Genomic DNA, 27,392 nt, shown 5'->3' with positions numbered 1-27,392 from the left:
CTGGCGTTAGCTGTAGAGAAGCTCTGGCTCTGTGCATGAGTTCACAAACCGCACTGTGATGTCAGCAGCCGCATCACAGCGCCGTCAAGGCAAAGCTGCCGTGCCGAGGCACAGAAGGCCTCAGTGTGCAGAGCAGCTCTTTGGCGTGCTCACTGCAGGCGGAACCTGCTGATCGACGAGGTCTCTGCCCGCGGGCTGCACCCTGACAGGACTCTGAGTGGTTTTGTTTGTCCACACAGGTCTTGTCTGGTAGAGATTGAGCAGTGCTGCTCAAGCCATGGAGAGAGTGTATGGTGCAGTTTTCACAGCTTTTTCCGTGGCTTATTCTGGGTACTTTTTCACCCACCTGGCCCGTAAGTAGACAAGTTTGTTGGGTGCAGCATATAGAAACCAAAATGCCATGGAGAAGCCTTTAGCTGGGTAAAGCTGCTGTCAACAGTTCCAGCTCAGAAGGGGGTGTCTCTAGCCGGCACAGCATGGGCAGCATTTGTAGTGAAGCCTGCAGGGGTTCCGCTCCCACCTCGGCATGGCCTGTGGCAGTGGAGTCTGGAATCTCCTCAGTTTGGTGTCTCAAGCAAGACAACTTCCAGGATGGGAAGACTGGGAGAGCTTGTCAGGAGTCCTTGTAAAAGTTGTGCGCTGCTCTCCAGGACTGAGGAGAAGCATCTTCTTGTCTGCATTCCCTCATCCCAGGACAGGACTGTGGAACTTGACATTTCCTGTCTGCTGAAAGATCCATTCCCTCTGTGAGGAAATCCCAGAATCAGCTGGGAAAAGACCTCTGAGATAGACACTTCAACAGAGTTCTTGTATGCTCCCAAACCCAGGAGCTGTGTTTGTGTGCTGTGTCACAATAGAACTGCCACTATAGCTAAGGGGGACTTGGGTGAAGCTTTTCTGGGGAACAGTTTTGAGTAAGCTCATGGCAATTGCTGCATGCAATCTCTTCAGAAAAGTGAAGTATGGGCAAGAGACGAGCTGTAGCTCCTGCTGGGTGGGGTGGGGCAGGAGCAATGACTATTAGAGAACCACTTGGACTTTATGGGTCAAGTTTCTATGGGTTGAGGGGCCAAAGAGGACAAAAGGTGGGCACAAGGCAGTATTTTGTGCTGTTGTCTTGCTTGCTGTGTGATGACACAAGGGTTGCTGCTGGAGGGATGTAGTGAAAGCAGAATGCTCTGTCTGTGGGTTGACCTTTTGGTGGGCTTGCTCAGCACAGGCAGTTTTCTTACAGCATGCCGTTTTTTTCCCTTGTGTGTTGCAGGCCACATTGCCCGTGCCTGGAGAGAATCCAGTCCTTGGGTGAGTGGGAAAGCAGCCTTTGATGTTAGTGGAGCTTGACAGCTGTGGAGCAAGCTGTGAGCTGGGCCTGTTGCAGTGCGGTGCCAGCCTGGTAGGATGAATGAAAGTCCAGTCCAGGCTCTTTGCAGCAGCAGCAGAGGCAGCAGGAGAAGGATCCCTGGCTGTTTGCTCCAGTTCCATTTCAGAGCTTTCAATGCAATGAAAGTGGGGTTGCTTGGTGCTTTAAGCCGTGGTGTAATTTCTCCTGTACAAGGGAGTGCAGTCCCATCTAATTGGCCCATTTTAGTGGAGTTTGAACTACTTAGAATCCCATTTCCCTTAGTGCCTCTGGGTCGAGAGCTGAGTCTAAAGAAGGTTGCCTGTCCCTCACGCTGCGGTCTGTCTGCAGAGCTCAGAACCAACCTCTGAGCCTTCTCTGGCGGCGTGTCTTCCTGAAGGAGAGGCCAAAGGGGAGGAAGATGCCCGCCAAGCTGCGCCTGCTGCCGCTGCAGGGCCTGAGCATCCAGCATCAGTAAGTGGCAGCTGTGCATAGCCCTTTGGCTGGAGCAAAGCAGACCTGCAAATTTCTAATTGGTCAGCACCTCCTGTGTGTGGCTGAAATGCTGAGGGCTTGAATCTTTCCAGCCCTTCCACAGCGCTTCCTTTAGCCATTGAGGCCTGGTAAAGCAGTGTGGAACTTGGATGTTTAGGTGGCAGTTTCCCACTATTTTCTGACAGGGGCCATGAATTTGTCTCAGCAAGAGACAAGAGGTAGCATCACGATGTTTTTGGATGCTCCTGCGGTACAAGTGGGGCCCATTGTGCCCAGTGGCTGTGCAGGTTCTCTGTCCTCAGGGAAGAGAGCAGTGCAAAGATGCAGTTCACAGCCTTGCAGGATATGGGGGAGACACTGTCTCCAGGAGGGATGTGGCCTCTCCACGGTGCAGCTGTCAGTAGCTAAAGGAGTAGCTGAGATGCAGTGGAGCCTGTAGGTTCATGTCCATAAGGTTGTGAATGACAGCTCCTTTGCTGTCCCTCATGCTGCTGTCTGTCTCCAGAGCATAAGGGCAGTGTCAGCACCTGCTCTGGCTGCCTCTGCATCCAAGGAAGAGGCTGAGGAGGAGGAAGGTGCCAATGAACCTGCCCCTGCTGTCAGCCCAGAGCCTGAGCAGCCAACATCAGTAAGTGCTGGCTTTGGTTAGCAGTGTCTTTGGTGTCAGTTTTTCTGCCTTGGAAAAGCAGCCTTTGGATTCAGCCTTTTCTGCCTTGGGCTGGAGAAGTGGGCAGCAAAAGCCGGGTGGTGAAGAGCCCTGGATGTGGGTGGCAGCTTCTTCCTAGGGGCTTGCATCTGGAATGGGATTGGGGTGGCATCTCTGGCAGGCACATTTGTGACCCAAATTCATTTCTTGTCGCAGAGCTCCACCTCCTCTGTCCTGGCACCTGCGCGAGCTGCAGCTGCAGGCTCTGAAGAAGGCTCCAGTCGCCAAGCTGCAAACTCAAGCACGAGCAGCTCGTGCACCTGGAGCACGAGCAGCTCCTGTGGCAGCAGAGAGCAGCTGCAAGAGAGGACAGAGGACGAGTGGCTGGCCACGCTGAGTATGTCCTGTGTGATCCCTGTCTGCTGGAGCAGTGCCTCGTGTGTGCGTGTGCCAGCATGAGGTGTCCGCCTGCTGCTCCTCCTCAGCTGAGTGTCAGGTGCTGAGGCCTGCATGCAGGACCTGTTGTTGTGCTCTGAGGTGGTGAGGGGGCACCGGGGTGCTGCTCGTGCCTCCGAGGGCAGCTTGGCTTTGGCTGAGCTTGCCCGTACAAAAGGCAAGGGGCAAACCAGAGATTGTTTCTGGCTGAGCAGGAGGCTGTGACCTGGAGAATGAGTAGGCCTCAAGGAGCTCTCAGGGCCCAGCTCCTGTGGGGCATGGCCAAGGTCATCTTCAGAACTTAGCCTGTCCTAAAGGCTGAGGGACCTCATTCCTAAGGCCCATCACAGTAGGTTATAACATGAGCTGCTGCTCTTGAAAGGCAGAAGGGCATTGTTTAGGCAAAGTCCTGCTTCAAGGTGGAGATCAGGCCTTTGCTGGAAGCACCTTGCAATCTTCTTCCTGTTCTGGAAAGGGCAGCTGCTGATGAAAATTGATTGCAGAACCAAGATGCCTTTGATGTTTGCAAGGATTATCGCTTTTGTTGAACTTCACAGAGTGTTCATTGCCAAGAACAGAAAAGTTTTGTGTTTCCTGCTACCCTTCATGTTTGCAGACAACAATCACTTCACTCAGTTACAGTTTTCTGGTCTCTGTCTCCTCTGACTGCTGGTCCATATGCTTAGATTTTAGTTTAGACTGTTCAGTGTTGTGCAGGGTGTCTGTGCTGCAGAGCTGCTTGCCTTGCTGCTGTGTTTTTGTGGTGGTGTTGCTGTTCCGCGAGTGACTGAGTTGACAGGGCCCATTGAGGGGGGCTGCCTTTCTGATCTGCTGCAGGGTGGGATCTCTGTTTGGAAGTGAGCATCTTCCCTTTGGATTTTTACAGGGATGCTGGTGAGCGAGGGAGATGCCGAGGCTAAATACACAGAACTGGAAACTCTTGGCAAAGGGTGAGTGCAGCCACAGTTCCTTCTTCCAAGGGAGGGACTGGGTATTTTGCTGGTGTCCCATCTCCCCAGAGCAACGTCAGGCAAGCTCCAAAGCCGTTCAGACACTGCGTTGAGATGCTGCCATCTCTCTGTACCGGTCAGCATTCATAGCTGTGGTCAGAAGGCACGGCAAAGACCCCAGGATGCTGGCAATGTCTTTTCTGCAGCAAACAGCAGCAGTGGCAGATCTCCTGTCCCTCGAGAGTGTTGCACCTGTTTGCCGCTTTTCTGAAGAGAAACCATTTTTGTGTGTCTCAGAAGAATAGAGAATATGTGGGAATGAAAGGAGGAAAGAGTTCATGGCCTCAAAGGCCAAGTTAGCACCTGAGAGCTGTCAGGGAACAGCTCCCAGTACCATTTCTTTCCAGTATTTTGTGGGAAACAAGGTTCAGTGGTCAGGATGACCACCATCTAGTGGAGAAGACACAAGCAGAAATGAAAGAAGCAGCTGTATTTTGTAGCTGAGGAAGCAAAAGCCAAAGCTTCAGGGGAATGCTCAGTGCCAATGCACTCTAGAGGAAAAGGCATCATCTGCCTATGGCAAAGCCGCTCGTGGATCCTGTGGGGTTTAGGCCTTTCCTGCAAAGAATCCAGCCAGCCATTCCCTTTTGAAAGACAGCTCTGCTGCCTGTAAATGGGATTGATTTGCAACATTTCCTCTGTGAGGAGACAAGTGTACAAGAACTCACTGGAAAAGTGGAGTCCTTCCTGTGTCTGCAGCACCAAAGAGAAGCAGCTGCCGATGGCTCTGGACCCAGAAGGCAGCTGTCTAAGGATCCTCTGTTTTGAGTCCCTCTCCATTTGTGTGTGCACCAGTGGAAGCCTTTGCCTGCTCTGGCTGTGGCGGCAGCTGTGGCGGGAGACTACTTTCCTTGCCAGCTCCTTGGAGAAAGGATCTGTGTCTAGAGGCTTTCCTCCAATGGGTGTCCCATGGCTTGTGGCTTCTCAGATGGCCTGTGTGGCAGAGCCTGAGTTTGGCAGAAGGACTTGAAGAAGAGGTGTGAGAAGGTGCAGGTGGCATGTGTGTACCTGGAAAAATGCACATGCAGAGATACAGAAAGAGAAAAGGGAGAAAGGACGCAGAGCAGTATCTGTCGTGTTCCATTTGCTGTTTGCCCTAGGACGGTTTTTCCCCTTGGAGCGCGGTGACTTGCACTTGCAGGGACTAAAGGACTTCTCCTTTCTCTGCTGCTGTTTTGTTTCCAGGGGTTTCGGCACCGTGTGCATGGCAGTGGAGACTGCCACAGGAGAAGAGGTAAGCGTCAAGCAACGCCGCAGCTTCTGCAGCTCTCGAGTGCCCTCCCCTCTGCTGTGAGCTGTGGCTGAGCTTTGGGTCGCCGGTAGAGCTTTGCTGCAAAGGCAAATGAAGTGCAGAGCAGTGTCTGCCTGCCAAATACAGTGGGGACAGATTGTGTCCTTCTCAGCTGGCCCAAGGAATGCCAGGAGGCCCAGCGGTGTCTTTCAGAGGAGGAGACGCTAGCTGGGTCTTAGTGCCCAGGTGGTGTCTTACTGCATGGCACTGCTCCTGGGGCTGCAGCTCAGGGTTCCTGAATTCTCCTTTCTGGCTGTTGGCAAATACGTGGGAATTGTGGGGGTAGTTCTCTAGCCACCTGCAGTGCTGCCTTTTGGAAGTGTGCTGTGAGAGAGAGATGTGCAAGGAGTCTCTCAAGGGCCTAAGGCCTGCTCAGGGCCCAGGGTGTATCGCTAGAGGATCAAGGTGTGGCTTATTTCTTTTTACAGTCAGGCAGTCATTGCAAGTGTCAGTGGTGTGAAGCAAAGTGTTTTAGTGGAGGGAAATGAAAGTTCCTGAAGTGAGGAAGTGCAGGGATTGTCTTTTTTGGAGGTGCCCTTAATGACGTTTTTATCACAGCATTTTTTCTTGAAAGTACGTACTTGTAGGGGTAACCCTCAGAATGTTTTTAGGACAGCATTTTATCCTTCATGTCACTACATCTGCTTTGTTGTTGTTGTACAATGGTGAATGCCAGCAGCTGCTGGAGTAATGATCAAACCCCCTAACATTGCCAAAGGTTTCCCAGCAGTTTTGCTCCATTTTCACTGGCACAAAAGAGCTTCTTGCTTGCAAGAGGTGTTTGAAGGAAAATGGGCATGATGAAACAAGGCCCTGGGGAAGACAGTAGGCACAGCCAGTAGGATTGTTAGAGCTTTGAGGTGGACAGTTTAGACTGTGTTTCTCCAAGGTTTACCAGAGAAAGGATCTTTGGCTCTGTGTCTTGGGACTGGCACCCAAGCAAGAGGTGTAAGAGGCTCTTGCAAGCTCAGCTTTGATTTCCCCTGATGTCCAGTCACCAGGCAGTTTGTCCCAGCCCAGCTCTGTCATCCTAAAATCACTGTCTCCATCTTCCCCTTGCGGTCTCGTGTCACAGACTTCTTTGGTTCATGGTTGTCCACGTTGTTTTAGGTGGCCATAAAGAAAATCAGTCTCCTGCAAGAGAGCAGCAGTGAACTGTGCGTGAATGAAATCCAGGTCATACGCGACAAGAAGAACGCCAACCTTGTGAGCTATGTAGACAGGTGAGTGGTTCTGCTGTTCTTCTGAGCAGGGTCGTTCACATGCTGCAGACCACAGGTTCAAGCACTCCTTTGGTCGCTGGCAGAGGATGGAGCTGTTAATTCCTTTTTCTGGGCTGATCTACAGCATCTTGGGAGGAGATTGCATTGGGGCTGCATTAATCTTTCCTGGCCACACCTAGTTTAAGTGTGCTTTCAAAGGCCTGACTTGGCCCTATCTTTCTGAGCCAACAGCCTCAAAGTCCCTGCCCTCTCGGCACATTGTTTTGTTGGATTTAGGGTTTGATTTTTTTCCCATGGCTCTTAAGTGCTGACAAAGCACTGCAGACCCCATTTCCCTTGGCCTGTTCCCAGAGTTATGCATTGGTGTGGATACCCTGCAGTCTTTTAGACTGCACAGAGTTCAAGCCCTGTAGAGCCTAGTGAGTGACTATTCACTTCCTCCTGTCTGGCTCTGAGATAGTCACAGAAACAAGAATCCATCAGGTCCTGTAGGTGTGCACATTCATCTCCAGGCTGTTGTTTCCTCCTTTCAGCTACCTGGTGAACCAAGAACTCTGGCTGGTGATGGAGTACATGGACGGAGGTTCTTTACAGGATGTCATCAGGGAGACTCAGATGGAAGAAGGAGAGATAGCAGCTGTCTCTCGAGAGGTAAGGGATGTGCTTTTGCTTCCCGTGGCTTGGGCAGGATACCAAGCAGGATTCCCAATAGGTAGCAAGGAGAGGAGGGATTTGATCTTCCAGGCTTCCTTTCTGCCTTCCTCTTATGGCTGGCAGTAGCAAGAACGTCTCAGGTGCCTGTCAGTGTGCCTGCCCTTCTTCTAGTGTGTTTGTTTGTGTTTGCCTCTCTAAACACTTGCCTGGAGCCTGTGTGTAGTATATTCCTTCCCAGTAAGGGCAAACGTGCTGGTGGCAGAGTCTGAAACCAGTGAAAAAGACCAGGAGATACTCACAGAACTCTCACAGAGCTCAGCCTCGAAGGAGAGCCTTGCACCCAGAGTGGTGCTAGTAAAAGCATCCGCTGTCATCTGGCTGGAGAGAGCACATCCACTGCAGCAGTGCTCCTTCAGTCTGTGTTTGCAGGGCACTGGCCAGAGGAACATTTGCCCTTTCTCTTTCAAAAGGGAATGCACCCTTGCTTAGAAAGGCACTGCTGTCCTCATGGCTCTTGCCCTTGCCAGCAGCCTGTCCTGCCATGGCTCCCCATCCCCCAGCAAGTCAGTCTCGCAGATGTGCCCCTTCCCTGCCTGTGGGATGAAATCAGATGAGGAACTGTTGGGCTGATGTTTCTTTTTTCCTCTCTCAGTGCCTGCAAGGCCTGGATTTCCTTCACTGCCATCAAGTGATCCACCGAGACATCAAAAGCCACAACATTCTCCTGGGCTTGGACGGATCTGTCAAGTTGGGTGGGTGTTGCTGGCCAGGCTCAGCCGTGGTGGGCTGCGGTGTGGGGCTGCCTTTGGGTGGCTGCCAGTTCCCCTGAGGGGTGCCTGTGGCAGTGCAGGCTGCCCTGCTGCAAGCGCAGAGCACATCCCCACGGTGCAGGGAGGTGTGGCTGGGAAGAAGGTCTTGGCAGTGGCCAAGTTGGGTTGTGTGTGTCCCTGCCCAAGCAAGGCACTTGCAGTCTAAAGCTTCAGGGCACTAAAAGACACAATCTGGAAGTGGGGGCTTTTGGCAAGCGACCAGTTCTGTAATTCCTCGGCTGCAGGCGTGAGGAACGCCAGCATGGCCCCCTTTGCAGCTGGATTCCACACTGCCTTCTTGGACATTGGTAGAGTGGGGAATCTATTGTTTGCTTTCCTAATTCCAGCAGGCTTGATCAGAGTGGTTTTTTCTCCACAGCTGATTTTGGCCTCGCTGCTCAGCTCACTGCTGAGCAGAGCAAACGGAGATCAGCTGTCGGGACTATTTACTGGATGGCGCCAGAAATTTTCACCAGGAAGCCCTATGGCCCCAAAGTGGACATCTGGTCCCTTGGCATTGTGGGGATCGAGATGGTGGAAGGAGCGCCTCCTCACCTGATGAAAACCGCCCGCACGGTACGCTGCAACTCCTCTCACCAGTACTGCAGGCACTGACAAAATCTGCCCCCATTCTTCTGCCCGGGAAGCTTGTTAATGCCTGAAGACAATAGGTGCCAGACTGCAGAGCCTCTCGTGCTTCTTGTCCAGATTATTCCCTTGCCACTTCATCATAAACAACACAAAAAAATCATGATGCCTTTTCCTAGATGGGAGCTGTTCTGAAGGGAGCAGGGGGCAGTGCTAAGCTGCATTTTATGGAATAACCCTTGGGAACAGGAGAGTTAGACTAAAGTCCCTCTTCCAAAGTGCCTGTGGTGCTGGTGTCAGTCCACAAAGAAGCAAAGTGTGCTTTTGCTGATGGAGGTGCGCTCCTAATTTCATCAGGCAGTGAAATCAGGGGTCAAAGCAAGAGCCTGCACACTTTGGACTGCCTGTGGCTGCCTCGGGGTTTGTGTTCTTTTAGTTGGGGGAGGAAAGGCATCTCCCACCCTCTGGCAGGGACGAAGGCGCCACTGGAGCGTGGAGCTTGTCCAGTGGGTGTGTGTGAGCAGGTTGGGTGCAGAGGAGACAGGTGCAGCGTGGCGTTTCCTTCCTCTCTAGGTCCGACAGCTGATAAGCAGCGGGGGCAGGCCGAGGCTGCAGAAGCCCAGGCAGCAGTCCGCTTGGCTGCGAGACTTCCTGCACTGCTGCCTGGAGACAGACGAGGACAGGCGCTGGTCTGCCCAGGAGCTTCTGCAGGTAAAGGCCAAGCGGCTGCAGGGTGTGCCTGCTGCCCACTGCCAGGGGCTCCTTGTCTGTTCCAGGGCAAGGGGTCAGGTGGGCCCTGCTCCTAAGAATCTCCAGTCTAGGGAGTTTTCCAAGGAAAACGGAGGAGAATCCTGGCCTGGGATGGGTTGGGAGGAGCTTTTTAAGGTCACTTGGACAAAATCTCCTTAAACTGAAGACATCTGGATTAATGGATTGGTGGGGTTGTGAGCCATCTTTGCCTCACGTAGCAAGGAGACAGAGCTGCATGGAGTGCCCTCATTTCTGCACCTTGCTGGTAGCCAGAAAAAGGCTGTTTAGCCTGTGAGGAAAGTAGAAGTTCATTTCTTCTTTTTGTCTTTGGGCAGCATCCGTTTGTAACCTCAGCCAAGCCGACCTCCAGCCTGACGCCTCTCATCATGGCAGCACAGCAGTTCACGGCCAACAGGAGATACTAGCCCTGGAAGAGGCCGTTGTTGTTCTTTGTAGTTTAGAGTTTGGAGTTTGTAGTTTGTAGTTTGGAGTTTGTTGTATGTAGTTTGTAGTTTCTTTAGATTAATAGTCAAAATAAACACTATAAACCTTCACTGTGTTTGAAGCTTGCCTTTATTCTCACCATGTGAATAAGCTCCAAGTTTGATTTTGAATGGTGGGTCAGGTGTTTCTTAAGCCTGGGAAGACCCATGGATAGGGTTTGTGGCACATTTTGGAAGTGGGCAAAGGTCTTCCTTCACTGCCTCCTGGCCACAGGCTCTTGTGGAGGAACAGGCTTGCAGCTGTGAATAGAGGAGCAGAGTAGGGCAGGAGAGCAGTGTTGTCACTGCTGGGAACGCTGCTGTGGCCGTGGTTGTGTTGCAGTCCTTAGGAAAGGCTGTGAGTGCCTGTGTTGCTCTGGACAGAGGGGGAGGCAGCCGGGCTTCTCCACAGGCTCAGGGACAGGTGAGTGTCCAGCAGGAACTCAAGTTCTGCCACGGGAGCTAAGGCCAACATGAAGGAGTGAAAACTTGTGCAGTTTGGCTTCTCTCGGCTCAGCACCCACCATGACTGACGCAGCCGCACAGACTGAGCTCCTCTGGGGTCACACTGCATGAGAGGCTGGGAGGAGACACAACCAGGACAGGTGAGCCAAACTGGGCAAAGGAATATTCCAGACCGTGTGACATCCTGCTCCGTATTTCAAGCTGCGTGCAAGAAGGAGGAAGGTGGGGATGTTTGGAGTGATGGCATTTGTCTTCCCAAGTCACTGTGAGGCACGAGGGTGTCCTGCCGTCCTGGAGATGGGAAACACCTGCCTGCCCATGGGAAATGGCAAAGGAGTTCTTCAGGGATTTTTGCTTTGGGGAGTGTGTGGCTTCTGCATTCCCTATGCAACTGAATTGTTCTCCACCTGTGATTTTTGCAGCTTTTACCCCTCCAATTCTCTGCCCAGTCCATCCCGCTGGTGGGGCATTGAGTGAGAATGGCTTTGTGTGGTGCTTAGTGTCAGGCTGGGGTTAAACCACAACATGAGGAATAGAGAAAAAGTGGTTTAAAAGTGAGAGGCAGAGGAACGAAGCTTCCAAACTTTGGAATGATGGTGGGTTTTTGTCGGAGTCCAGAACATCCCTCTGGCCACCCTGGAGGGTTTGGAGACCAGATATGGGAATCTGAGATCTGTACAAGGGTGTCAGCCAGCCTCACACAGAGCCCAGGAGGATACTGCTTCTGATCCCTGTCCATGGGAGTGAATGCCCACATTGTATGAAGAATCACAAGCTGAGAGAATTCAAAATTAGTAGTAGTTAGTTTATCAGAGAATGTAAATGTAGAATCTAGGATTTTTAGTGTATGGGTTTGAAGAGGCAAGATGGAGGAATTGGGGAGTGGTCCTGTCCTCCTTGTTCTTGTTCTCATCCCCCATTTTCTGCTGAGCTGTTATTACAAGGATTGGTTTAGAGTAGAAATGACATGTTAACATGGGTAGTAAGTATTGGTAAAATTCTGTAAATAAAAAGTACGTTGTGGAAGGTGGTTGGACCAGAGAAATGGCACAAAGGGTCCAGGAACCTCTGATCTGCCCCAGTCTGCCCCATGTCCTGCTCTGCTGGAGATGCCTTGCAGAGCTGAGAAAGAACTAAGATAATGTACCCTGCCAGGGACACCCAGCAGAGCTGAGAAAGAACTGAGAGATAATGAAGAATAAACAACCTTGGAAACATGCACTGGTGGACTCAGCTTGTCTTCTCTGGCTCTGACGTGAGACCTTTTGAGCAAGGGAAGCTCGAAGGCCTTATTACCTCGGGGAACAGCAACCCTGAGAAGAATCTCAGGGAACAGCAACCCTCATAGAAAGCCTTATTACCTCAGGGAACAGCAACCCCGAGGAAAGTCTCAGGGAACAGTAACCCTGAGACTTTATTTTTTCACAGAGCAGAGCTACTGACCAGGCTGCTGGTTCCATGATGAAGAGCTAAACATCCTGGGCCAGCTCAAACATCCACTACATCTACTTTTAGATGAATAGTTAGTTACCTCTTATGTGTAACTATAAGTCCCTTCTAGTTGCTTCCTCACACACCAAGCAAAATAATGATTACAGATTACTTTTAGTGCACAAAGTACCTGGGAATAGCAAACTGAAATTTTATTTCCATTATTAGTTCCTAAGTGAACATGTATGTCCATATAATTACCATCTATTTATTGTATAATGTCACAGGTTACAGAGCATTTCACATGCAGTCCACAGGGTCAGTCATTCACATCTTGCCTAATCAAGTGAGTTGACTTGACATGTAACGGAGATATGCTTGGAGACTATTCTTTTAGTCCCTCACTCTTTTCAACTGTTATTTCTCTCTTCCAAACACCTTGTTTTTTATGCCAGAGAACTCTTGTCTGTAGTGTTCATTTTTTGCCACTTTTATTTTCTGGCTCTATATCAGGAGAAATCCTTCAAAAGCTGACATTAGGAGAAACAAACCAACAGCAAATCCTGCCTGTTTTTGTGTGTACTAAAAGTACAGAAACAAGGCCATTCCAAACCAATACATTTACAAAATTATAAAACCAAAAAAAATTTGAAGTTCTGAAGAGATATAAAAGGTGCAGGAGCTTTCAGGGAAATCCTTGTTGTGCTTGCTTCTAAAACTACAGGGTGGTAATGATTCTGTACAAGCCTACACATTTTAAAAATAAAATTAACCTTATCCTATTGTGAAATATATTTAATAGCATAGGGATTAAAAGAAAAAAGAATATTATTGTCAGAAGAAACTACAAAGACGACCAAAGCATGAATCAGGCTTTAGTAACATCAATCATCTGCTTCTGTTTTTTTCAGTTCAGGTGAGAGGGATGCACTTGTTGGTGTGAATGTTCCAAAACACCTTTTTGATTATTGAAATTAATACCTGGCATTGACTGGATTTCACTATACACCCTGAATTTCTTCTTCTCGGAACCTTTCTAGTACAGAGCAGAAAAAATTCAGGGTGTATAGTGAAAGCTTGTTTCTGTACTTGTTTCTGTTCTTTGTTTTTTATCAACTTCTATCCAAATCCATTAATGCCTTGGTTTGGGTTTCTTTCACTTCCCTTTTTCTCAAAATGTGCTTCATATGCAGGCACTTAGTTACGAATTTGTACAGAATATCCTTATTTTGAGGTACTTTCTTGCAAAAGGCCACTTCTGTCCAAATGTGAATTTGTCCATGTGAATAGGTAGAATTTTAAACAAAGGAAAACTACCCATTCTTCCAAACATCCATGCCCGTTCCCATAGTCTGTTTTTGGAACTGCACAGAGCTCGTATATCCCTTGGTGATAGTCAGTGTTGCCACCCTCAGGACTAAGTAGAATGGAATGGTTGCAAGTTTGAACCTTTCATATGATTAAAGGTCTTGAAAGAAACTTGCATTTCCCAGGCCACCATCCTCACTTCCAGGAAGAGGATTGTCACATAATTCTTAGACACTCTTGTTAACTTCCTCTGAATAGCAGCTGATACTCAGTAACACTCTTCAGTTTTGCCTAAATGATACATGAGCAAAAGTTTTAGTTTCTTCCTCTTATTCTATATAAAGGGACCATATGGTTAGGATATGTAAAATGAAGAATATTCATCTGTTCAGTCCTTACACACAGGGCACATATATCTGGAAACCTGCTATAAGCTATATGCATATATCTCTTCCTAAATATAACAACCCAGTGGAATTCAAAATCTTTTTTTTCTTTTCATTTTGAAACTATAAAATATTAAGTAAGTGATACAGTTGAAAGAGAAGTGTGCTCTTTAAAGAAAAAGAGTGCTATCGTTCTATTTCTAAGTTTATGGGGCTGACATTTTTCTCCCCTTGGAGTTTTGTAACAGTATGACTCAGATAATTGGATTGAAAGCCAAGGGCTGTCACAACTTGAATACAGAAATAAAACATTACATTCATATACACTTGTAGAAACAGACAAAATTATACTATGGCTGTTTTAAAAAGTACTCAGTACAGGGAACTTAATGGTCAGTGTGGAAGAATGTTTAAATACAGAAAAAGCAACAATTAAATAGTTTTGTTTTCAGACCTTCCTGTGTGCAAAAATATGCCAGTTGTATAATTTTGATCTATCTCCTTCTGCTCTGCATATAACAGCACAAATTTAGTTCAGAAAAGCCATCCAACACATCCAATGACATTTTTGTTCAGCTGTCAGAAAAAAAAAGTGTTTGGGCAGTAGCTGCCTACCTTCACCTCTCTGTTTGTGCTCATATCTGGAATATGCTGAAGATAAAAAAGCCTCCAAGAATTGTAATCCCAAATTACTTTTTTGAGCATTGTATGTTTATTTTGCAGAAGTGTTAGTCACAGTATCTTCAATCAATGGGGTTGTGTCAAGATATATTTACTCAGTCCCTGAACATATTTCTGAATTTAAAACCAAAAGGAAGTGGTGACTAATACACATGAAACAGAGATGCTATGCAAAGGATCAGTAAACACATCTGTAATTCTGACTTTTGAACTCCAGCAGCTGCATATTTAGCAAGGTAGTAAGTGGGCCAAAACTGTAAGAAAGTGAAAGATTTGGGATTTTCTTTCTTTCACAGTAAAGAAATATGAAGCCCGTGGTAGTTTATAGCAGCGTCTTCTAGTTGCATGCATGTAACTGGGTAAATTGGTTATATTTTATGATGCAGACTGAGGTCCCAGACTCAGTGCAGTGAAACATAACCTGCATACAGCAGAAGTCAAACATAAAACCCAATAAACACATGTGACAGCAATTTGTGACAATAATTGCCCTGCCAGGTCCTACCCTTAAGAATTCCCATGTTCACACAGGATGAAACCCACGTGCTCAGCAGTGACAACAGGATCTGTGCTAGTGTATTTCTACTTTCACAGCCTAGTCTGTTTCTTTACATACTGAACATAAAACTGTGTGGACACTAACAATTATCTTTTATTACTTAAAGTACTTTAACATACGTTTTACCTTCCAATACTACCACCATCTTATGCCTTTAATTGGGAACAAATGCAATCTTGTATGTATCAAAAGTTGTGACCTACATGACTTGGTGAAGATAATATTCAATTTAGAGAGATGCATTCTCAATGTCTTAGGAAATATTAGGGAATTAAACTAAAGACAGGTCTCACTCAAGAATTAGGGAGTCACACAGTAAAATTCAGGGACTTTTATTGGCTTGGGATCAGAGAAAGAACATACTGAAAAAATTTGAAAGGGCTCCAATTGAAATTTGAAAGAGTGCAGCCACTCTGTTAAACGTGATGCAATCAATTTGCAGAAGAGTGAAGTATTCATCCCTCATCACACCATGATCTCAAAATAACATGATAGCTTCAACATAGAATGTATATGTGTACTAATATATAATATTATATATATATAGTATAATATACATTATATATATTATATATAATGTATACATTGTATATATAATGTGTGCTTATTACAAATAAATATATAACATATATACAAACATACATATATACATATGTATATCTCTCTCTATATGTACACTTTAACGTTTTTTGTACATGCTTGGGGTAGTAAAGGATCTCTACCATCTACCATCTACCATCTACCATCTACCATCTACCATCTACCATCTGTTGGTGAGAATCTACCATCTGTTGGTGAGAACCTACCAACAGCTGCAGGATAAAAATGGCATTGTTATGCTTCTCAGTGGATCTAGACTGCTGCTAGAACTCCAGACAAAGGGTTTTGTGCACTTTATGGTACTTCTTACAGTAGCAGTAAACCATGTGGGCACCTGCTTCCTCTGTATTCACCCACCACTGGATTTTAGTGCTTCCTGTCTGTGGTGTGAATCTCCTCCTAAAGTGCTTCTCAGACCTTTGAGAGGAAGTCTTTTTCATCTGCTCTAGAAGTTTCTTTTCATCACCATTACCTTCCGGATTTGAAATGAAGTAGGAGGAAAATAAGCAAATATATTTCAGTATCATGTATGAGGATTCTGAGGCAAACTTGATTTTCAGCCAGTATTAAATTTTTGAATATTTTGATTCCATAAAACCTATATTATATGATTTTTTGTATCATTTTTGGTTCTTTTATAGAAGTATCACATGTCTGGTGTCTATTTACTTCATGGAGTAAATGTTTATGTTAAGAGAAAAAGATGTAAGCAGAAATACAGCTTTCTGTATTCACTTAGAACCTTTCCTTTTTTCATAAAAGAAAGAAAATTGAAAAATTATTTTAATAAAAACAATCATATCTGTGAACATAGTCATAAATTATGCCACAAAACATGGACACATTTAAGCTGAAAATTACTTTTGAAGTAATATAAAAGTAATTTTATACTCAGATCTAAATCAAATGAAATTTTCAACATGTTAAAGAAAACAGCAGATGTTGATTTTCATATTTATTGAAAAGTAGTTCTGTTGTAATGCAATCCTCTCTGACTGACTTTTTAAAATTCTGTTTGCTTTGTTATGTTTCATTAAAAACTCTCATCATGATTTTTTTTTCCCTAACAACCTGGGATCATAGTAGCTTTCAATGACAGAAGTGTCCATATTGTGATAAAAACCTGCAAATATCAAATGTCAAAGCAACATTTAACAGAACTACAATAATGCAAAAAGAAGCAGAGCTAAAACACAGCAAAATAATTTTCTTTCTCTTTTGCTGATTAAAACCAGGAATTTTGTTGAATTCGTTTTAAAAATATAGCAAACTGCACTGGAACACAATCTAGCAGTATTTGCGTTCAATATTTTATAATGTCCCTGTAATTTGTTCAAATCTTTTACTGTGATCAGTGAAAGCTTTATTACTGAATTCCATGAGGGCAAAGATGCAGATATGTTTTATAATCACATTTAAACAGAGTGAATGGATGTGAATCATGTGGTACCATCATCACATATAAGGTTTATAAAATAACCCAAGCTACACAGAGTCAGACAGCTTTTACAGCATTTTTAGTAAATATCTTTTAAGAACATTCAAATACAGAGGACCTGCAGTCTGTCTGGAAAGTGAATGAGCACAGGCTCACAGGACATATCTGAGGTAACTCACCTGCAGCTTGGAAGACCATTTACAGAAACTGTGTTCAAAGTGTGCTCACCCATGACAGGGTGAGAAAATGTCATCTACCAGGTGTATACCTACCAAAGGGTTCATGTCTGGACAGGTTGAATTGTTCATTCACTCAGGAGATTATTGGAGGCCAGTTCAGATCTGAAAGCAGTGGTTCTTTTGTTCTCAGCATTGACACTCTTTAGAAAAGGCACTGCAGTGATTCAGAGCTGCCAGGAGCACTAGGACTGAGTCCCATTCACCAAAGCTCTCCAACTGTGGTGCAGCTGGTGGCTGGATAATTTTAACAAGGTTGATATTGTTGTTGTTTAAATTTATGGGGGGTCCCCGGGGAGTGCCCCCCGGAGACCCCCGGGGTCTTTTGGGGTCGTGGTGTTCCCGGGCTTGCAGGCAAGGAGACTCAGATGCCGGTGGGGTGCTGATGAGGTGAGGGTTTATTCACTGAGGGAGAGGGGAAGGGGGGAGGGGGAAGGGGGGGAGAGGAGAGAGGAGCGTCCGGACGCCTCCAGGGGTAGAGGGGCAAGAGGGGCAGAGCCTTCTGCCTTAGCATTCTTATCACAGAGGTTCAAAGGGGCGCGGTAACATTCTCCAGCCAATGAGGTTACAGATACAGGATACTGCAGGGAGGGTACAGACTTAGGACAAACCATACATTTTCCAGGGGTGAGCCAGAGCAAACCATTTCCATAAAATGCATTTCCACAAGTCACCCTTTTTTTTTTTTAAAATGTGAGAAGAGAAATATGACATATGACAATTAACAATTTAAAAAATGAAACAGTAATTACACTTTTGCAGCATGAAACCAAATACAATTGCAGTAAGGATTATGTTATAAGGTGAACAGTTGATCTGACCTTGTAATTGCAGTAGACGGGTTATGTGAGTTTATATTGCAAGATTTGAAACAAGTTAACAAATTTGTTTGAGCTTTTCCAGCGTGACTGGCCTAATAGTGTCTAGTCTTTTCCAACTGGCTTTTCAGACCACCACAGCCCCCAGCTTAGGCTGAGGCGCTGACCTCTGCTCCCATTCCAGGGACAGGAAAACACGTGGAGTTCCCCGGGCTCCACACACGGCCTCAGATTCTCCAGGTGGCCTGCTGCAGTTCCCCCATTGGGGCCGGGCAGGGGCAGTGAGGAATTTAAACCAACTCAAGCTGCCATTGATCTGTCACGGAATTCCCTTAAGGCCTGAACAGCAAGTCACCGACACTCACGGATCTGAGCCAAACCACTCCTTTCACTTTCCAACTGGTTCAACTAAAACAAAAGACCCCCAGTTTTAGGTCATCAAAAGAAAAACAAAAGAAAAATACTACAAAAACCGTCAAATACTTTCTCAGACACTAATTTAGGTTATCAATCACCCTCAGAACTAACTGAGGACAGCATAAACCCAAAAGCGTTACAGATTCAATAGTCTACACTACTGAATCGCGCCTTACAAGAAGACAATTCAAAATCTGCTTCCCTTGGATCTACACTTGTGACCTGAAAAGGCCTCTGCTTTCTAAAACAGAAAACAGGGGAATCTGCAATATTTACACACACAAAACTAGAAAGGCATAATCGTAAAAACTACTTCATGGGGATGGGAAGGAAATGGAGGGGTTTGGGACACCCTGCTGTTTGGCCAGAACAGCAAGGCACAGGGGCAGAAAAACAGGGGAAGGGAATCAAAGTAGCATTAACAATTATACAAGGCTGTAAAACTGGTATTACAAATTCACTTTAGCTTTGGGGTTTGGTTTCTTAGCGTTTACCTTGTGGCACTTGGAAAGCGGAAGATGGGACTGAGAGCACGTGGCCATGGTGGCCATGCGGTCACAGCGCAGCACGTGGTGTTAGCTGTGCCGTGCCGGGTTTAGCAGGAAGGGGTTAACTCTCGGGGGTTTGTTAAGGGAAAGGGGGTTAGGGAGAAGGAGCAGCGAGGGGAGGAGGGGGTAAGGGTAAGGAAGGAGGTTACACAATTTACAAAACCGAGTTTTGGAAGGTGCGGGGCTTGGGCACAACTGAAGACTGCTTTTTCCTTCTCTGATGGCTGTCTGGCTGAGTTCCTTTCGCTGCTGTCCAGGGCTGCTTGTCCGCGCGGCTTCTCCCAGTGCTGGGGCCCGCGCGCGCTGCGGCAGGGTCGGGACCACGTGTTGGCTCCGCCGGGACTGCCCCGCGCCGCGGCCGCTGGGCTGGGGCCGCTCCTCCGCCGGGGCCGTGCCGCCGCCAGGGCCGCTCCTCCGCCGGGGCCGCGCCGGGCCGGGGCCGCTCCGCCGCCGGGGCCGTGCCGGGCCGGGGCCGCGCCGCGGGCACGCGCTGCAGCAGCGGTCCCGCCGCACCGGGGCTCACGCCGGAGCCTCGCCGTGGCGGAGCCGCGCCGCCCGGGCCGCGCCGCCCGACGGGGCTGCGCAGCCCGCGCAGCGCCGAGGCGGGCCGGGACCCGGGCCCGCGCCGGGCTGGTCGGCGGTGGTGGGACGGCCGCGTGGTGGCTCCCGAGGTCTCTGCGCGGTGGGGGAGGGGCCGCCCCGGGCCGCGATGGCCCGGAACGGCCGCTCCACCGGAGGCGGCACCGAAGCGGTGTTACCATGGTCCATCTGGTCTCAGGGTCGCTGATGCTGTTGCCCAACGTTGGTGCGTCATGATATGGCAGGATAAAGTGTGGTAATCTGTTTAAATGGTTTATCCCTTTCCTCCCTGTTAATGGTTTTGTCCCGGTGTCACTCAGTTAAAAGAGTTACCTTACCCCACTCCCAGTGTTTGTCCTTCACCCAGAACCAAGCCCAGCTTTCTAGAATGTTCTCCCCAGTTTGATGTTTCATAGGCCGGCTTGTCCCAGCCACTCCCCTGTAATGCCCTGATTAGTTCATCCCTATGCCTGTTATTCCCTTCCTCCTCCCCTTATGTTATGTGATTGGCTCAAGAATGTATCCTCTTGTCTGTACTACCCCTGTTCAAAAAAGGCTGTGCAAATCTTTGTCCCTGCCTGTGTAGCCTGGTTCCCTTCGGATAATAAAGTTGGTCTGGAATTGCCAGCATATTGGTCCTGTGCAATCCTTTGTCAATCCTCAGCCATGCAGTCACTGCCTGGAGATCTTAAGGACCTTATCACTACCCTCCTTCTCCCTGGAGCTAGCCAGAATCAGAAGGAGAGGTCAGTGATAATAAAGGATTTGTTTTCTTAGGTGCAGATAAGCAAAACCATCCTTACATGCCCTACCACAGAACCAGATAGGCTGAGGAGACCAGGGAAAGTCCAGTGTGAGTAGGTTTGTTTGTAATTAAGATCACTGAAATGGCTTAAGTTGGCTGGTGCACATGCCAAGTGCACAATCAGGTCCACCAAAAAAAAAAAAAAAAATAGTAGGGAAGCTGTGGCATTGTTGGTGGAGGGTTAAAAAATATAATTTCTGGATTGAGTAATGTGTAGGGGGAGGAAAGTAGAGAACGTACAACTGGAACTTGACGCAGCTAGCTGGGAACAAGCGTCAGCTTCTGTAAACAGCTCCATGCTATTGTTTTAACCAAATCAAGTGTGGATCAGGGTAGAAGCGTAGGTATGATTTAAGATAGTAACTAAGGAATAGGATAATCAGTATCTAGGGGTGGGAGTTAGTTAACGTGTATAATTTAAACTATAAAAATCACGAATCGACTCTGTATTCTTTGGACATCAGATTTGGGTGTATTATCACCCCTGTGTCCCGCGAGCTTGAATAAAGAACCGCATATGATCGCCTTCGTGTGGTTATATGTTTTCCTACGCTAACATTTTTGGCGACCCAGGACGGGACCTTGTGGGCGCAGCCAGGACCCCGCGACCCGATCACGCTCCAGCCGGCACCGGGTGATTTCTCGGGCAGCCCATCGGAGCCACGACCCTCGCCGCTCACAACGACCCCTGGTGAGAGGTAAGGTTCTTTATTCTCTGGTCTGGGGGCCTGCCATTAAGACGCAGCGAAAGCTACGCTTGGTTGGGCAAAAGGAATTCCTGGTGGTATTGCCTAGGCAGCCGTCTGTCAGACATCGCGAAAGCGTTGCAGGTTCGGCATCTGTGGTTTTTATGTATCCGTAATATGGAGAAACTAAAAGGGTTAAAAGAGGTTTTGGGCAGCAATAATGCCTCTATACCAAGTTCTTCTCCGTTGGGTTGTTTGTTGGCACATTGGAAAGAGGGGAACTTCGGTCAGGAATTACGAAAAGATAAGTTGATTGAATATTGTAATGTTCACTGGCCAAAATACGCTTTGCCTGAAAATCAGAGGTGGCCGAAAAATGGGTCTTTTGATGTGAAGGTTATTATGCAACTTAGATCGCTTTGTACACAAGATGGAAGGGTAGAACAATTACCATATATTGACTTATTTCTGTGCTTGCTTGAGAAACTGGTTTTGTGGCTTGACAAAATGAAAGCAATGAAGCTTGAGAATAATAAGTGTCTGGCTTGCATCCAAAATAAGCATTGTATGGAACATGCAGTTTTAAGTGAAATTTTAGGGGAAAAAAGAGATGAACTGGAATCAGAATTATTGGTATCTCCCATGGCTCCCGGAACCACCACGGCCCCCTCAACACCAAGTTCTACCCCCCTCACCCTGACCCCACCTGATTCTCTTACACCCCCCTCGCTCGCGCCAGCACAATATGTTTCACCCCCACCTTTGTCTGCTGAAGGTAATTATCCTCCTCTGCCTGTGCCAGCCGCTCCTCCGCTTGCCCCTCCTCCGCCTGCCCAGGTGCCTGTCCCTCCTCCGCCTGCTCAGAGAACCCCCCCTTCTCCACATACACCTGCTCAAAGCTATCCTGCTCCCCCGCCCACACCCACTGAAAGATTTATCCCCCCTCTAACACCAGCTCAAGGGTACCCTCCTCTCCCACCTACACCTCCTTCACCAGCTTCTGTCCCGACTGCCCCCCTGTATCCCCCCCTTCCAGATTCCCCTATCCAGGATGTGATTGTGAGGCGGAAGCAAAGGGGGAATGTGAAGAAGACAGATAGAATGGAAAGTAGTGACAGTGAAGCAAATGAACTAGACGCCCCAGTAGCTCACCGAACACGAGGAAAACTGCCCCTGGAGTGGCCTCAGGCAGGAAAGGGTATATTAAAATCAGGCAAACAAAAGAGAACGATTATTGCACCACTAAGGCAAGGGGTGGGAACTAATGGACCCGTCTTTGTAAAGGTACCCTTTTCACCTGCTGATTTAGTTATATGGAAACAATCAGCCGGAATGTATAGAGAAAACCCAGATAAGGTAGCTCGTGTGGTTAAGATGATAATGAAAACTCAGAACCCTGATTGGGAAGATATTCATGTCATATTAGACACTCTGATGGATGAGACAGAGAGAGATATGGTTCTTCGAGCAGCAAGAGAAAGAGCTAGAGAAGACATACGAAATGGTTTGGTGACAGGGACACTGGATTATAATTTTCCCACTGCAGACCCAGAGTGGGATGCTAATGACCCCTCTGGAGTGGTTATGTTAAGGCTAAAGAGATATCAGGAGTGGATTTCAGTTGGTGTTCAACAGGCAATACCTAAGAGTATGAACTGGTCTAAGTTGTATGAAATTTGACAGGAAAAGAAAGAATCTCTCACTGCCTTTCTAGAAAGACTTAAGGAAGCAGCTAGAAGATATACTGATCTTCAAGTAGACAGTGAGCAAGGAAGAACTCAGCTTGCCTTTATTTTTCTGGGTCAGGCACAGGAAGATATTAGGAAAAAGCTACAGAAACTGGAAGGTGAAGAGTTAAGAAACTTGGATAAACTCCTAGAGGTTGCCTGGAAAGTTTATAATAACAGGGACAGAGAAATTGTCAAGAAACAGGGGCAAAGCCTTTTGGCAGTCTTACAGAGACAGGGACGGGGACGTGGTAGAGGTGGTCGTGGCGTTAATAGAGGTGGCTTTGGCAGAGGTTCTGGTCATGGTAGATTAGGTCTGAATCAGTGTGCATATTGTCAGATGGAGAGACACTGGAAAAGGGAGTGTCCAAACCGGTTTAGCCAGAATAGTCAGCCTCAGTTAGACAGTATGTTTAATCAAAGTAGTGAGCATCAGCTGGATGGTGTAGCCAGGGTCATGGTTTTACATGAGAGAGAGCCAGGATCAAGGGAGCCCATGGTGACTTTGCATTTAGAAGGAAAAGACGTAGATTTTCTCATTGACACGGGGGCCACACATTCTGTACTAAATTATCTTGAGGGGCAAATCGGGAACAAGTCAGCAGCAGTCATTGGAGCCACAGGGAAGGAGGAGGTACGGCCATTCTTGCAACCCCTAGAATTGAGCTTTGAAGATAAGATCTTGACCCATGAATTCTTATACATGCCAGACTGCCCAACTCCGCTCTTAGGGCGCGATCTACTGGCAGCACTGGAGGCAGTAATTACTTTTGAGAATGGTGAACTCGTAATGAAAATTCCGGAGTCTAAGACAGGAAAGATTTTGATGATAAAAGAAAAACCAATTTCTAATATTCCTAAAGAAGTAGAAGATGCAGTAATTCCCTCTGTCTGGGAAACAGATGTACCTGGAAAATCTAAATTGGCACAACCGGTACATGTAGAGTTAAAAGAAGGAACAAAGGCTGTACGAATTAAACAATACCCTATAAAACCAGAAGCACGACAGGGAATAGCAAAGACCATTGATAAATTTTTAAAATATCGAATTCTAGAGGAATGTAAATCGGAATACAACACCCCAATTTTCCCAGTGAAGAAACCCAATGGTGAGTATAGACTTGTACAGGATTTAAGAGGTATAAATGAAATAACAAAAGACATTCATCCAGTGGTTGCCAATCCCTATACATTGTTAGCATCCGTAAAAGAGATATATAAATGGTTTACTGTAATTGACTTAACAGATGCTTTCTTCTGTATACCCCTTGACCAAGAAAGTAGGAAACTATTTGCCTTTGAGTGGGAACATCCAGAAAGTGGAAGGAAAACTCAGCTCACCTGGACTCGATTACCGATGGGGTACAAGGGGTCCCCCACTCTCTTTGGAAGTCAACTGGCAAAAGAACTGGAAATCTGGACCAGAGAAGGGCAAGTACCAAGAGACCAATATTTATTACTCCAGTATGTAGATGACATTTTGATTGCAACAGAGGAAGAAATGACCTGCATAAAGGTAACCATTGAGATCTTAAATTCATTAGGAATGGGAGAGTATAAGGTATCCAGAGAAAAAGCACAAATTGCCCAACAGACTGTGATTTACCTGGGATGTGAAATCTCACAAGGGCAGAGAAAACTGGGTACTAATCGTATTCAAGCTATCTGTGCTATTCCAGAGCCCCAGAATCTACACGAGCTGCGGATCTTCCTCGGAATGACAGGGTGGTGTCGCCTGTGGATCATGGACTATGGACTGATTGCAAAACCCTTGTACGAGGCTCAGAAGACGCAGCCGTTCACCTGGGGCAAACCACAGAAAGAGGCCTTCCAGAAATTAAAGGAAGCACTGACAACTGCTCCTGCTTTGGGGTTACCTGACCTGTCTAAAGACTTTCAGCTGTACGTGCATGAAAGGCAGCGACTGGCACTGGGAGTCCTGACCCAACGACTGGGAAGCTGGAAAAGGCCGGTGGGTTACTTTTCCAAACAACTCGACAACGTAAGTGCCGGATGGCCTTCATGTCTGCGGGCAGTGGCAGCTACCGTGCTGCTGATACAGGAAGCCAGGAAGCTCACAATGGGAAGACACATAGATGTCTATGTGCCACACATGGTAACTACAGTCCTGGAACAAAAGGGGGGCCATTGGCTCTCTCCAAGCCGGATGATGAAGTTTCAGGTAACCCTGACTGAGCAGGATGATGTTGCACTAAAAACAACTAACCTCTTGAATCCAGCTCTATTTCTAGGTGCCACAGCTGAGGAAGGTCCATTAGAGCATGACTGTCTAGAAGTCATCGAGCACGCTTATTCAGCAAGAACAGATCTGAAGGATGTCCCCCTGGAGCAACCAGAGTGGGAACTCTTTACAGATGGAAGCAGCTTCATGGAGAATGGAGCCAGATACGCGGGATATGCGGTAACTACAATTGATGTAGTAATAGAGGCAAAATCACTACCACCTAACACGTCTGCACAAAGGGCAGAACTAATCGCATTAACCAGAGCACTCGAGCTGAGTGAAGAGAAGACAGTGAATATCTGGGCTGACTCCAAATATGCCTTTGGAGTAGTGCATGTACACGGAGCTTTATGGAAAGAAAGAGGACTGCTGTCCTCCCAAGGGACAAATATTAAACATCAAGATGCAGTCCTACAATTGATAGATGCAGTACAAAAACCTGAACAAGTAGCAATCATGCACTGCAAGGCACATCAATCAGGCAACTCCAAAATTTGTGAAGGAAATTGAAAAGCAGATTGGGCAGCCCGTCAGGTAGCGCGAGAGGTGCAGAAAACAATGGCATTGATACCATCAAGACTTAATATCTCTCAATTTAATTTGCCTCCGAAGCCAAACTATACAATCGAAGATGACAGACTAGCACAACTGCTGAAGGCACAGAAGAACGCAGAAGGGTGGTATGTAACCGCACAAGGGCAAATAGTGGTACCTCCTTTGGTAATGAGAGAAATTTTACAGGTAAAACATAATGAGTGTCACTGGGGTGCAGAGGCGTTGGTAAAGTGGCTAAGACAATACCTAATCTCAGTACGGATGCAAACAATGGCCAAGTCAGTAATGTCTAAATGTGAAATCTGTCTGAAAAACAATCCCGTAGCTAGACGACAGGCACAGTTAGGCAGAATTCGGATAGGAATAGAACCAGGAGACTATTGGCAAGTGGATTTTGCAGAACTGCCAAAAACTCGGGGATACAAATACCTGTTAGTAGGGGTTGACACGTTTTCTGGATGGCCAGAAGCCCTTCCCTGTCGCACAAACCAAGCAAAGGAAACAGTTAAGTGGTTATTACAGGAGATCATTCCCAGGTTTGGGGTGCCCCTAGGGATATCATCAGACAGAGGCCCACACTTCATAGCCACGGTGGTACAAGAGGTAAGCAAGTTATTGGGATTATCTTGGGACCTCCACACACCATGGAGACCCCAGTCAAGTGGGCAAGTAGAAAGAATGAACCAGACACTGAAGAGGCAGATCAGTAAAATATGCCAGGAAGCCAAACTGCAGTGGCCACAGGCTTTGCCGATCGCATTGCTGAGGGTTCGGATAAAGCCTAGGAGTGGGATGTCAGTTAGTCCTTATGAAATATTGTATGGGAAACCATATGAATCTCCTAACCCCAATCCAAATGTTCATGTCACAGGGGAACAAGATGTGTATAATTATGTTCTGTCCCTCGGGAGAACTCTAGCTCGGCTTCGAAGTGTTCTCGTGTGGAACAGACCACTGGCCCTGGAGAATCCAGTCCACAATATCGAACCAGGAGATGAGGTATACATCAAAACCTGGAACGAAGAACCACTAAAAGAGAAGTGGACTGGTCCCCATCAGGTACTGCTAACCACCTTTACAGCAGTCAAAGTGGCTGGAGTGGAACCCTGGATACACTACACACGTGTGAAGAAGGTCCCTCGTGGAGTCCAGTCGTGGGCTGTAGAAACTTTTGGACCAACAAAGCTGAGGCTGAAACGTCTGTAACTGTTCAAATGGTATTGGTAACTGTGCTCATGCTCTTCCTGTGGGTAATGTTAATTTCATGGATACTAATGTCACCAGCAGGGATTGCTGTTACTTTGGGATATGGGATACAGAAGGGTCAACTAACAACTCTTCATTCTAGAATGAAGAGAGAGATACAGGCAAAAACACAAGTAATAGAAATTTCTAATGAAATTCGGGCTGAGAATGTAATGATTGGATTGGTCAGAGACTTTGCCAAAATGCATAATACCAGCAGAATAACGGCCTGTCTGCCAATACCAAAGGCAGCAGGGGACCCAGTAAGCTGGGGAATAATAACGTCAAAATTACCTGAAATAGGAGGGAACAAAACAATTAACTGTAAACAAGTACCAGAGTCAAGGGTGGTGGTCAGAGAATACTGGAAGATAACAGAGGATTCTTACATGCAACCCATGAGAAAGTCAGAGTGCATTCTTAGTAATGGCAAATTGGGACAAATCATAGAGTGGTGGGTTAAGGACCAAGACCTTGCAAAATGGCAATGTTGGTTTCTACACTATCAAAAGATCAGGGACAACGCTACAGAAAGTGCTGTGGTGTGGAAATGTGAAGAGAAGGATTGGAAAGGACTGGAACCTTGGGACAGTGCATGGTCTGTGAGCATCCTCCAGAAATTCCAATATATGGAAAGCACACCCTGGTGCATTAAATGGAAAGGCTCTGAAAATGAGACAGATCCCACAGTGACGAATACTGATACTAGCAGTCAGAAAGAGGCAAATAAGGTAAGTTGGTGGGTATGTAAGAAAATTTATGATTGCACCTCTGACAATCTAGAAATGAAACAGTGGTCACCATTGGCAATAGCCTTACGAATTGGTTGTGCCTGCAGGAAAATTAAACACAAACAAGGCAAAATAGATTCTAAGATTATAGTAGGATGTAGCAGGAGTACAATTCGAAGTCCAGGACCATTTGTATGGGCAATGAGTGAT

The 27,392-nt window shown here is 47.0% G+C and overlaps 1 protein-coding gene across 1 annotated transcript; it reads left to right on the top strand.

Moving 5' to 3' along the window:
• The first annotated feature begins 526 nt into the window (after window positions 1-526).
• Window positions 527-9,665, top strand: LOC134564538 (serine/threonine-protein kinase PAK 3-like). The gene is made up of 13 exons (XM_063423433.1): window positions 527-625; window positions 1,265-1,302; window positions 1,625-1,813; window positions 2,303-2,462; window positions 2,697-2,877; window positions 3,802-3,865; window positions 4,919-5,159; window positions 6,327-6,439; window positions 6,973-7,090; window positions 7,746-7,845; window positions 8,282-8,478; window positions 9,064-9,201; window positions 9,576-9,665. The coding sequence occupies exons 1-13, from the start codon at window positions 527-529 to the stop codon at window positions 9,663-9,665; spliced, it is 1,728 nt and encodes a 575-aa protein (XP_063279503.1).
• Window positions 9,666-27,392: the final 17,727 nt, after the last annotated feature.

The sequence above is a fragment of the Prinia subflava genome, chromosome Z (assembly GCF_021018805.1).
Source record: "Prinia subflava isolate CZ2003 ecotype Zambia chromosome Z, Cam_Psub_1.2, whole genome shotgun sequence".
NCBI classification, from domain to species: Eukaryota; Metazoa; Chordata; class Aves; order Passeriformes; family Cisticolidae; genus Prinia; species Prinia subflava.
This window is presented reverse-complemented; position numbering and strand designations above follow the sequence as displayed.

Excerpts from the sequence above, each read along its gene's own strand:
- LOC134564538 (XM_063423433.1), top strand. The coding sequence starts at position 527 with ATGGCCTGTGGCAGTGGAGTCTGGAATCTCCTCAGTTTGGTGTCTCAA. Across the intron at positions 3,866-4,918 it reads CTGGAAACTCTTGGCAAAGG|GTGGCATGTGTGTACCTGGA; the intron begins GTGAGTGCAGCC and ends GAGAAGGTGCAG. Across the intron at positions 7,846-8,281 it reads GGACGGATCTGTCAAGTTGG|CTGATTTTGGCCTCGCTGCT; the intron begins GTGGGTGTTGCT and ends TTTTCTCCACAG.